The 13561-nt window shown below is 41.1% G+C and overlaps 1 protein-coding gene across 1 annotated transcript in view; it reads left to right on the top strand.

Moving 5' to 3' along the window:
* LOC114660780 (NXPE family member 2-like) overlaps positions 1–4685 on the top strand; it is a 79058-nt gene extending 74373 nt beyond the window's left edge. The window contains exon 6 of the mRNA XM_028813671.2: positions 4094–4685. Within this exon, the coding sequence (XP_028669504.1) occupies positions 4094–4647 (554 nt within the window). The 3' untranslated portion in view covers positions 4648–4685. The remainder of the gene's footprint in view (positions 1–4093) is intronic.
* The last annotated feature ends 8876 nt before the right edge of the window (positions 4686–13561 follow it).

Below are 13561 nucleotides of genomic sequence, written 5' to 3' on the forward strand. Positions count from 1 at the left end.
TCGGAGGTTCGATCCCCACAAGGGGATGCAGTGGAGTGTGTACACCTGACGACCCCAAATAAGGGCGAAACATGTGTCTGTACTCTTTGCATTATTTGACAGTAAACTATATAACATTCTATGAACTGCTTCTCGTGACTGAGAGGGCGTGGCGGACGTATGCCAACTTGCAGACCAACCACATGCGTTACCTGGTAGGTAATCACCCATACAATCGGATCGGATTTCAGACTACGAATGCTATGAATATTATACTGTATATATTATACTGAAGGCTCGCAAAATATATACATATATACACACACACACATGCATATCCATATTACTAACCGAGAATGCTAAACCGGATGGACGCAGGGACATCCGGCCATGGGCCGTAGCCGCAAAAAGACGTACTGCGCAGGCGCCCCAAGAAATGAGGGGCCGCGAGAGGCGGACAAGACCACAGAAAAAAGGAGTCAAAGAAATGAGGCGCCAAGAGCACAGAAAAAAGGAAAAGGCACAGAAAAAAGTAGTAGGCGCCGCACGAAACCCATTGCACACGAAACTAGCACACAAAAAAAAAGAAGACGCTCGCGCACAACAGCAAGGCACCCCCCCCCCCCCCCCCGGGACGGGACACACACCAAGAGGGGGATTTAACAAGCCCCTGGAACACAAAAAAAAAGAACACAAAACCACCCCACACACCCAACAAGCAACGGACAGGACACACACAAAGAGGGGGATTGAACAAGCCCGTGGAACACAAAAAGAAAGAAGACGCTCGCGCAACAAAAATCCTCACCCGCTACACACACATCAATAAGAAGTGACACCCAAAGCCACATATCTAAAGGAAACGTTCATATTAAACATACGTCATCTCAACACCTTCACACTAGGCAGCATAGGTGTATCTCCTTACAATAAAGCACTATTAACCGTTCAACTGCAGAAAAGGCTCCATATTAACAGTGAGTGCGATCCTCCTTATTACTTATCCATATTTCGCACGCTGAGGAACAAACAAGACATGAATACATGGTCACGGGTACAAAACGATTCGGATTGGATAACGGGACCAAACACACGAACACGAATGAAACAAGAAAATACACGGCGGCGCATACAACGCGCTAAGGAAACTCCGGGAGAAAAAATGTCTCGGATCAAAAAACGCAAAGCTCAAGTAACCCCGTTACAGAGACGTGCCCAAATGGACAGACACAATGAACGTAGACGCATACAGCGCGCGTCTCAAAGTGCTGCATCGAAACAAGCATGATTTCAAAAGAAAGAGCTCGCGTCTCAGACATACAAAAAAGGGAGCGAAGAGACAGAATAAATGAATGCAGACGTGTACAACACACATATGACCTTCCAGAAAACAAGCAAGCAAGACTCCAAAAGCAGAAAGCTCAACTGACCGACATACAAAAACGGACAAGGCTCGATACAAACAATGCACGACGTAGACTGAAACGGACTTTTCGCAAAGCGGAGGCGAATCAATTAAAAGTCAAAAATAGCGCGTCACAAATAATGGACATGCAACAACGCGGCACTCAAACACCACAAGCAAAACATGCCCATCGCGGACATCAACGCCAGACACCTGCTAAACGCTTACGCCAATTGGCTGACAACGCCTTCAATAATGAGTCCACTATTGAGGAAAATTCATTGGGATTAATGAATGTCATTTGCAATCATTGTCATTCACTTAACTTCCCAGAAGAAACAACTGGCAATACAAATAATGAATTTACACGTTGTTGTCAAAAGGGGCAGATTAGACTGCCTCCTTTACATTCATATCCTGAATATCTACAGAAGCTTCTAACTAACGATGTGCCTGAAAGTAAAAACTTTATGAACTGCATTAGATCCTACAATAGTTCATTTGCTTTTGCATCTACCGGAGTAAATATCAGGCCACCAAATGGCAATGGCCCATACTGCTTTCGCATATGTGGTTAACACAACGCACTATATTATGTCCAAAAAATATTAATGTTAATCACATTAACAACCAGGTCATTTCATTACTTCCTGGAGAGACACGGCTCTTTCTAAGCTCTGACAAAGTTGACTCTTATGACGACAATGAACATCTGAATTTCCCCTTAGAATATTTGAACACTATTAACCCGGACGGATGACCACAACACAACCTTACCCTTAAAAACAGAACAATAATCATGCTATTAAGAAACCTTAACACTAAACAGGGTTTATGCAATGGCACACGGTTAGTCGTCAACACCATGACACACAATGTTATTCAAGCAACAGTTCTTACAGAATCACATGCTAACGATACTGTTCTCATTCCTAGAATTGACCTTACGAGTTCTGACCTAGAATTACCTTTTACATTGAAACGCCGACAGTTCCCCATTAAACCTGCATTTGCCATGACCATCAACAAATCACAAGGACAAACCATGGACAAGGTTGACATCTACCTCTCTGAACCCGTTTTTGGACATGGACAACTTTATGTTGCCTTCTCACGTGTTCGACGTTCATCTGACGTTAAAGTTAAAGTTATAAATGATCCATGCCAAGGAAGACTCATTCAAAGACAAGACACCATCTTTACTACTAATGTTGTATACAAAGAAATATTACAATAAAACATTACTCTATGCCAAACACTCTATTTTTTATTTATATAGGCATCATCCAAACCTGCACACTATTCTATTTCTAATTCATACATCTCACTCTTTGTCATGCCCCAACGCCAGGGGTTGGCGAGCGAAGTGAGCAGGGGGCGGAGCCCCCTAGTATATACACTATGTGCCAAATATCACAATAGGGACAAAGTTCTTTTTATCTATAATAAAAAATTACATGTATTCTCTTGCAAAATTAAAGTACCATTAAGCAATGAACCTATTTAATATTCTATTATACTGTTATATTTATATATTATTATATTTGTGCTTACACATTTTGTAAATAATATATAAATAAATACCTGTATAGAACATTCTAAAATACCAAATTAATTTTACACTCATTACTGTAGTATCTGATGAAAATGTTATTACAACAAATATATATATATATATATATATATATATATATATATATAGTTGTAATCCACAAATTCATTATCCATTTAAACTACCAAATTACAAAGAAAATGTTATCTTGGTAATGCAAAATCAGAGGATAAAATAAAATAATCCTACATTTATTAAACTCTTATTTCTTAGTAAGAGAGTTAAACAATTGCATTTGAAAAGTTGAGGTGTCTCCCATGGCCATTCAGGGAGGAATGACACCAGTACACGTTTCAGGAGTTTAAAACTGATGAGTTTTTACCTTCTAACTAAACTCCCACTGTTCTGGCCTTGGGAGATGCTTCAACTTTCTAACTGCAATCAGACTTATTTAACTCCTCTGCACAGCTCATCTTCTGCTTCAGTGTTATTGCCCAGGAGCACGCCACTCTGTCACACTTGTTCTCCTCTATTTGCTCGTTCATTCACACGTGCCACTTCCTGCATATGTGGGCCCTCCCCTTCCTCTCACCAATGCGGAGATGGGGCATTTCTGTTCCAGCACCTTCCACCTGGCAAACCAACAATGCACTGCATTGTGGGTTGAATTTTGCTAGACTACACGAAGTGTTGCACTCATCTCTGTACTACTGTAGGAATTTGTCTAGGAATTTCTGATGGCTCACAAAATGTTTTTTTCTCATTTTTTCTCTGCATTTCTGGCAGGACTACAGGCTGGGCCACTCAGAGGTTGCTTCTGGGCCACATGTGGCCCGTGGGCTACCATATGAATAAGCCTGCTTTATATGGTTAAGGCCCACTGGCAGTAGAAAAGACAATAAACAAATGAGACTGTGCTGTCACATTTGGAGATTTACAGCTGCAGGGGCTCATAATCCTTGTTAAAACTCTGTATCTCTTTATTGTTGCAGCTGACTGCCAGCACCACTCCTAGGTTGTTAGGACATTCTTCTGTGGCATTGTGTAAGCAGTTAAGAATGAATGTAAAAATGTCAGGCTTTGTCACAATGACTTACTCTATTCCTTAGGCTTAGCATACAAGGTATGGTGTAATTTTTTTTCTTTTATTTTGACAGATTTAAAATACTTGAAGACCACTGAGAAATTCAAGAGTAGAGCCCCAATGCTTGCTGTTGATGAACAAAGAAATATAACCATTGACTGGAGGAAGCATGGCCATCCTTGGATTACAGTACATTTAAATGTTATTAAGGAAGGTAACTATGTGTCCAGAGAAGTAGACAAAATTGCTGGTGGGGAAAATATAATTGTAGTGATTACAGTTGGACAACACTTCCGTCCATTTCCCTTGGAGCTTCATATAAGGAGGCTTCTAAACATCCGCAAAGCAATTGAAAGACTGAAGGCCCGCAGTCCGAAAACAAGGGTCTTCATTAAACTGGAGAATATTCGAGAGCTGACCTCTGAGACTCTCCGTTTCAGTAACTGGCATGGCTACATCCAAAATCTGGCCCAAAGAGAAGTATTTCATGGGCTCAATGTGACTTTCCTTGATGCCTGGGATATGACTGTTGCTGACAACACGAACAATGTTCATCCACCCCAGCATGTTGTACACAGCCAGGTGGCCTTGTTTTTATCCTACCTCTGTCACAACTCTTCTGATTGAGTTAGTCTGTCAGTTGGAGATGTTTAGCACCTTATGGCAGTGAAATGCTGACACATGGAGCTAAGTCAATGCTGGAGGTGATGGTGGTTGGTAATGGTGGTGGTGGTGGTAGTGCAGCCCTTATGAAGGCCTTTTAATATGATTATACAGGTTTTCTTCAGGTAAGAGTACTTATTATTACTATTATACTATTGTAAAATACACTGGGATAAAAAAACCACTCATAAATAAATACAAAAGACTAAGTCTGTCTGTTAAGGGTGTAACAGAGTGTTTTAAATTCAGGTTTGATTCCAGGATTTTGCCTGATTCTGCTTTGACTGTCCTGGACTATAAAGAACAGATTCAGAGAACAGATGTGTATTTAACTCTAAAAAATCTCAGTGCTTATCCTTGTGTTTACCTGAAAAAATGAATCTGTGAAGGGTGATTTTTTTTAAATGGTGTTCATGGATTATAATTAAAATGTGCAGCTGGTTTCATGAGGCCTGTAAAATAATAGCCAATACATTCATAAGATGCCAGGGGCTCCATCTGGAAAGACTCTGTTTATTATTTTCAGAATTTACTGTCTTAATTTTCTTTATTTATTTATCTGGTTTGTACAATGCTATATACTGTATATTCTGCCGTTCTTTATTATATTCTGTAAGTGCCTTGAGCATGGGAAAGGTGCTATATAAATAAAATGTATTATTATTAAAATGTATCATTATTTAATGCTGCCACACAAAACAGGACAACTGACAAAAAGGACAGGCCCATAGAGGAAAAATAAGGATTTGGCATCCCCTAGTGTCTCTCCAGAGAAATGCAGGACATACATTTTATCTTAGCTGCTATTGTTGACTGACAGCTTCTGCAGAGTACCTCTGGCTATTTTATCTCAATTGACTGGAACACGCAGGGCTCGCCGAAGTATTCAGGCTTTTTCTACTGCCGTTCATCCATTCTATGGAGGGAAATGGATTCTCAATAAACAATCATTACACCCCTGAGATATACTTTCCAGTTTACCATTAGTAAAAGTATGTTTCAGAGACCCACCAAGCCTGCATGTGTGACAAGTCATACAAGACATTTTGGAAATTATTTTGAAGTTCTCCTTTGGCATCGTGCACAGAAATTATTACTGCCCAAATCCCAGTTCATTTTAATAGTGCCTAATGCCTGGACAGGTTACTTTTTTGAAGAAAGACACATGATTGTTTTCCAATGAATTGTTTAGATTAGTGGTTCCCAAACTTGGTCCTGCAGACCCACTGTGGCAGTAAGTTCCCTCATTAGTGCTGGAGCTATGATTGCTGCACAGATGTTCCGCCAGAAAAAAGAAGGGAAAGAAAAAAACAGATGCATGAGTGAGCACAGTATCAGGTTCTTGACAGACAGCTTGAGCGAGAGGAGGCAAAGCACTCAGTAGAGTGAATGATCATTGCTCTAGATGTGGATCATTACCTGCCAATTTGCTAGAGGAGTGGGTACAATGGTGGAAGTTTCCTCGTTAGGGATCTATAGGATGCAAGGAGAGCGTGAGGGGTGACGGGATGACAGTCAACTCTGAGAAGTCTGGTAGACACCTATAGAGGCAGCCAAGATAGGAGTCGAAAGCAAGGACCTCAACTGTGGGTATCTCTGCTGGCTGAGCAATACATTGCGTGAGCTGGGGAGACAAGAGAAGGGAAATTGTGCTGGGCTTAGTGATAGGAGAGAAAGAAGAGTAATGTTGTTTTTAGCATTGTTTTATCTTCAGATTATTTATTTCAGTTTTTACTCTGTGATAGAAACCGGGCCATCAGCGAGCCCTAAACCCCGAACACGAACACACAAAGAGTCCTGGGTTCAAATAATGGAAGGTTTATTAACCAAAATGACTTCCAAAATTAGCACTAGCACAGATCATAGGTTCTCTCTTTCCACAATACTCTCTCTTTTCTCACCACAGCACTGCCCTCCTCTGGTTGAGTGTTGCTCCACATCCTCCCAGCTCCTACTCACCTGGATAAGGGAGTGCAGTCCCTTTAATTAAGGACCCGGGAGTATTTCCAGTGCCAGGGCCGCTGCCTGATGGAAGTACTTCCAAGTCATATGGAAGTCCCATATTTTGGGGGGTGCATCTCCCAGCAGCACCCCCTTACGGCTCCCACGGACCCCAGCAGGGCTGTGCTGCCGGTACAACTCCCGGCATTCCCTGCTGGTTCCTCAATGGGCACCAATACAGAGGGCTGCTGCTATCTAGCACCTGGTGGGAATAAACATCCCCAGGTCCTCTTCTTCTGTCGTAGCCAGGGAAGGTATAAAGTAAATTTATTTGGTTCCTCCCATCCAGTTAAGAAATCTTCTGGACTCCTGGTCGGGCTGCTCATCCATCTTATGTGCCTCCTATAACTCATGGACTTTCACTTTGATTTTAGGGTTCAATATTTATCTGAAGATCTTCTGCATTGCACTTTGGACACTGTTTGTTATTTTAAATAAAAGCACTGAAAACACTTTGCACCAACCCTTTGCTGATTGTGTTTGTCCTCATTTACCCATTTAATCCTCGTGTATGTTATCTACTGTTCTAAGTGCAAGTGGCTCCTGGAAATTACCTTGGAGTATGGAGCTGACCAGGGCTGTCATAATCACCCATAAGAAATAGTTTCAAGCCATATTTGTCAGGCTTACTTGGCAAATGCTGTCTAAAGCCATAGCATCCTCCAAATGGATTAAGCCAGTGTTCCCCTAATTCAGTCCTGGGGACTATTGATGTGTCGTTCGCGAACGAGCTGGCTCTAAGAGCCGATGCTTTGAAGCGAACGAGAGGAGACGATGCCCATCGAGCAGAGCCGAAGCTTCAGCCGCTCCTGCTCAGCTCTGCTGAAAATCCATTCGGCAGGGGCGGGACTTATATGGGCGCACAGAACATTGGCTCATAATGCCGACTCGTTCACGAACAACACATTGGACTAGGATCGTACCATTATGTGAAAGAAGGAAGGGGGCAGACGCTCCGAAGACAGCGAGTGTTGGTACAGGCCAGGTACACAGAGCGGCGCTGTCGCAGCGACAGACGAGGAGCCAGATTTAAATGCAAGCGCATCGTGAAGAAAAAAAGAAGAGTGAAGAAATGAGTGAAAGCCAAAAAAGAAGCAGCATCTGGCTGCATTTCAGTGATATTGAAGACTGCAAAGCTAAGTGCAGAATTTGTAATATGAAAATATCCGTTAGAGCAGGGTCAACAACAAACCTGCACAGACATATAAGAACCACCCACCCATCCGTGCAACTGGAGGAGAACGTGCCCTCTCTCCTGCCATCCACTGACCCTGGAAAAGAGCCAAGTACTTCTGCTGCAGCATCCACTGTCTTACCGAAAACTGCAGGTATAACACAGTCTTCAGTTCAAACCAAAATAAGCACATTTATTCCAAAACAAATGACGCCAAACAAACAAATAAGTGTCAATGAGGAGCTGGCTAAAATGATAGCTAGCGACTTTTAACCATTTTCCATTGTGGAAGACAGATGATTTACAACTTTTGTACAGGCCTTAAACCCCATATATGTTCTCCCTAGCAGAAAAACTTTGTCCCAAACAATTATTCCATAACTATATATCTGAGGATGGAGTACAACACTGTGCTTTCAGAAACCACTGCTCTGGAAAAAAGGTAGCATTTAATGCCAACAGAGCTGTGGATGAGGCATTTCAAAGAATAAGTGCAGCAGCAGCAAGATGCAACCCCAGCAGCCTGTCTGCTCCTCCATCAGAGGGCCAAGAGGAAGAAATTGGAGCAAGGGCATGTTCACAGGAACCACAAGCTTCTGCTGTGTGGAGGCTCTTTGACGAAAGAGCAACAGGAGACACTGCAAGGAGAATTCCCACAGCTGATGCTATGCTGGAGTTGAGGTCCTATCTTGAGGAGCCCCTCATCCAAAGATCTGAAGACCCACTGAGCTGGTGGGAGGCCAAGGCTGCAGTCTACCCACGCCTGGTTAAGGTAATGGTAGGAAGACTTTGCATTGTCGCTACATCGGTCCCCTCAGAAAGAGTCTTCTCAAAAACAGGACAAATAATCACGGAGAGAAGAAATTGCATCAGCCCATCTAAGCTGAGGCATCTGGCATTTCAGAATGCCAACCTGGCCTAAAAACTTTTATTCAAAGACTCATAGTGTTGTGTTGTTGTTGTTGAGTTTGGCCTTTATTTAATTTGTTTGCTGTGTTAAGTTGTTCATTTAAAGCTTTTATTAAAATGTTAAACAATAGTAACTGTGTATTTATTGTAATGAAAAAATGCATAAAAATACGTAATGTCTGAAAACAATGAATAAGAAATTGCTTATACACAAACCATTCATACTGTGGTGGGTTGGCACCCTGCCCGGGATTGGTTCCCTGCCTTGTACCCTGTGTTGGCTGGGATTGGCTCCAGCAGACCCCCGTGACCCTGTGTTCGGATTCAGTGGGTTGGAAAATGGATGGATGGATGGATGGAGGGAAACCATTCATAATTGTTTAATTAGGCTAAAATATAAGCATCCAAGTGATACTAAACGAAGAGCCATTCGGGAGCCGTAAGAGCCGGCTCTTTAAAGGGAGCCGATCCAAAAGAGCCGAAGCTTTGAAAAGAGCCGGAGTTCCCATCACTACTGGGGACCCACTGTGGCTGCAGGTTTTTGTTCTAACCAGATTCCTAATCAGTGACATCACCTGATAACACTGATATCATTTAATTAGCTGGTATTTTTTCTCTTACTCTACATTCAGAAAACCACAGCAGCATTATTTTTAGATTTATAAGACATTTAGAAATATTTCTGCTTTTTCTATAGATTTAAATGCTTACCTCTCTTTTGTTGATTTCATTATATTATGCTCTTTCTATATGCAGTTTTCCCCCTTCGTTGTATCTTATTAATGACAATTAAAAATGAGCAGAGCAGAGATGCAGGCAAACAACACTGAATAATCAAAGGCTGCAACTACTTTAGCATCAGACCCACTAATTAGTAAATAATGGATTAATTAAACAATTATAACAGTTGGCAAGTAGAATGAAAATCAAGATGTAAATATTATTAAAAAGAACATGATACATTATTTCCATATAACTGCTTGGTGCATTTATAAAACAGAAGCTGGTTGGAACAAAAACCTGCCGCCACAGTGGGTCCCCAGGATCAAGTTTGGAAAGCACTGGGTAAAGCTGTTCATCAACTGTGACATATGCATTAACCATATAGTTTGTTCTGCAGTTCTCAATAAAGACACGCCAAAGATCCTGAAATGGACCAGATTTGTCTATGACTTTCCCTGCTATGCATATTTCATGATCATCAAATCACAGGAATACCATTACTGCTCAAATCTATTTACACAGAATGCTGCTCTGAAGACTGATCTGCCACTAAGAACACTGGACCAAGGTGAGCTTTTGTACTCATTCCTGGAGCAGTACACTCCAAGCAGATACAGCGCCCCAATCACTGCTCTTATCCCAGTCTCATCAACTAATACCCATAGGCTTGGATCTTACTGCACAAACAGAGAAGATGAATGCTAAATGTAAGTTCCATCTGTTCTCTGCCCGTCGAGGGCACATTTATATGTTGTGTGTCCTGCATCATGTACAGTTCAGGTCTTCTGGTCAACAATGTAGACAGCTTCACCTGCCAAAAGTATTTAGTTAATTTAGAGTTGTTCAGGACTCAAGCAAAGTGACACCTTTACTGGCTAACTAAAAAGATTACAATATGCAGGCATTCGAGGCAACTCAGGCCCTTTCTTCAGGCAAGAAGTAATACAGAAACTGGAGTTCCCTGTGTTTATATAGACACCAGGACAGATACAACATTGGAAAACCTTTAAGTGAGACATCTTAAATGTAAAAAATGAATAGACTGCTTCAGGCTAAGATTCTTTAAGCAAGAGAGGAGAACAATGTCTAGTCAAGATCTTTGGATAAGATAACTGTCCAACAAAGTCTTTTGAAGTTTCTGATGAGTTTTTCAATACAATGTGGACCTGTAGACAGGTTGTCTGGGATTGTTTTCATCTCTTGGACTGACACACATGTCAATATGCAATCATCATGGGGGATGTTTGTGTAAAGTGCCTCAACATCCATTGTGGCTAGTAAGGTTCCCTCATGTTAAGGGGCCTATACCAGACAGTTCTTTTAAGAAATCAGTGGTGTCCTGGATGTAGCTGGTTCTATTGAGGGCGAGGAGTTTAAGGATGTTCTCCACCCAACCTGAAACATTTTCTGTAAGGGAGCCAATTCCTGAGATTATAGGCCTTCCTGGGTTCCCTTCTTTGTGGATCTTAGGAAGCATATAGAAGTAACCCATTTTGGGGTTCTCAGGAATTAAACTGTTTACATGATCCCTGATGTCAAGAGGAAAGCTACTTACTATCTTTGTTAGCTCCTTCTTGTAGAGGTCTGTGGGGTCTTCCTGTAGTTTGTAATAATGCATAGTACTGGACAATTGCCTTTGTGACTCTTGTATATAGTCTGATGTGTTCATGATAACTAAAGCACCTCCTTTCTCTGCTGGTTTGATAATGATTTCTGTGTTTTCCCTTAGTGAATGTATGGCTGTTTGCTCATCAATAGTAATGTTTTCTATCCGATTTTGCTGCCTATTGAAGATCCCTGTTTTCACTCTCTGTTGGAAACAGTCTATATAATGTGGAATAATAAATAATAGTTGAACAAAGAATCTTGGACTGAGGACCTTTTGACCTATTTTTGTACTTAGATAAACAAATCTAAAATGCCTTGATGATTACTATCTGTGTGCATCTGGGTGGATGGAAAATATATTATTATTATGCAAACCAGATGATGCTAAGAAAATATATATGTATATATATTTGCAAGTGTAAGCGTTCTTGTGTTAACCATATAAATGCATTAAGATTGTTAAAAGAGGGAAACCATTACCTGTATAATCATTTTAACTATAAGTATATTACTAGATTGTATTAATAGGCTATGGATTAATTGATTATTAATATGACTTACTTAAACTAATGAACTAAAGATTATTGTTTATTAATAAGTGTGCAAAGCCGAAAGAACAAACTTGCAACAATTTTGTCAAACTGCAGACATATAGTCTGTACTCAGAGAAACTGCTAATCTTTTTTAAAGTTCAAACGTCTGTGAGTTTTGTTTAAACAACAGTAATAGGTTCTTTCACTTCTTCTTAAGTTGTTTTGAACAAATGTGTTGTAATATTACTAAATTCCCCCAAAGAATTGTGTAACATTACCTCATGATAAAGCTGTCACCGTAACTCTCTATAAAAAGGAAACTCACCTCCCCAAAAGGGGGGCTATTGCTTGGTAACTGTCAGTGACACAAAACTTACAGGGGCTGCAGTAACCTCTCTCTCTGCTCACTAAGAATAAAGAAATTGCTTTTTTACCCTTGTGACAGATAGAGGTCTCCGTGACCCCTTGAACCCTCAGACTAGACGTCAGACACCAGGTAAAAGTCCAAATAATGGTTTATTAATAATAATAATAATAGTGCACAAAGCACCCTCCTCTCCACAATACTCAATAATAATAATAATAAACAATAATCCTCCACACTCCCAGACGCGTTGCCACCCTTCCACCCAGCTCAGCTCAACGTCTGGGATTTCCCATCGTCCTTTTATACACCCTGACCCGGAGGTGTTCCTGTCCAATCCGTCCACAGTTCCTTATCCCTTCCGGGTCAGGGTAAACAGTCCTTTTCTTCAACCCGGGAGCACATCGTATCTTCCTGTCACGTGACCATGATATACTCCTGGGTTATAGGGCACATAAGAGCCTCCGAGTCCTCCTACAGTGACTCCTGGTGGCCCCCAAGGTATCCAGCAGGGCTGCGTATAAAAACTACATAGTCCATGAGGCCCTGTTGGAACTCGGGGGACGTTCACGCTGTTGGGAGAGCTCCTCCTGGCGGCCTGGGGGTGAGAACCGGAATCGAAAGCCAGCAATCCACCACACCCTATATCTGCTGTTACCCTATAACCTTCGTCCACAATAATTGTACAAGGGGGATGTTTCTGCCAGTTTCTGGTGTCCATGTGGATTTATTAGTGGGGTTGTTGTAACTGCTTGTCTGAGTTTTCTGAGGAATTCTTCCATATCACTGCAGAGTCTGATGTTGTCAATGTGCTCTGCAGGACAATATGAGAGTCCCTTTGTAAGTACTGAAAACTCTGCTTCATTTGGTGTGTATGAGGGGAGATTAACAATGCAGGTCTGTTGCTCTTTGTTTTTTGCAATTGAATGTCCAGCTTTCTCTCACAGTCTATGCAGCTTTTTCTTTTGTTGACAATAAGGAATTTCTGGAGTCTTTTGTAATATAGATGTAGCTCCTTTACCTTTTCCTGTCATTTCCAAGGTGTAGGATAAGGTTGTGGATTTCTCCTTGTGTGTTCTTCTTAATGTTATAGAAAATTTTGATTAAGTGGTTTCTTATCCTTGCAGTAGTCCTAGATCAAAGTTGCTTGGCAAACCGAGTATTATAGGTATGTTTTGTTGGATTTCTTATCATGATGCCTTTTGGGATAAGATTATCCTTTTGCATTTCATTAAGAAGAAGATGTTGCTGTCCATGTGTGCCAGTTTCTTCCACCGGGTCTCCAATTCCATGTAGTAGCTGAACATTTCAGTGTCTTGCATGTCTGTAGTACTAGGGTACTGTACCGTGTTATCCATTATGAATGTAGTGTGTCAAGCAATTTGGCTATAAACTATGATCACATAGTGTTCATGGGGTATTTTAATGTAAACATTGATGTGGAAACTGACACTTTTAGTAAATGTTTTACTTATTTGTTAAATTCAGTAGGATTTTGTCAGATTGTTAAAGGTCCAACTAATAATCATAACCACACATTAGATTTAACTATAACTTACAAAGTTG

Source organism: Erpetoichthys calabaricus, chromosome 11, assembly GCF_900747795.2.
Source record: "Erpetoichthys calabaricus chromosome 11, fErpCal1.3, whole genome shotgun sequence".
In the NCBI taxonomy this organism is placed as follows: domain Eukaryota; kingdom Metazoa; phylum Chordata; class Cladistia; order Polypteriformes; family Polypteridae; genus Erpetoichthys; species Erpetoichthys calabaricus.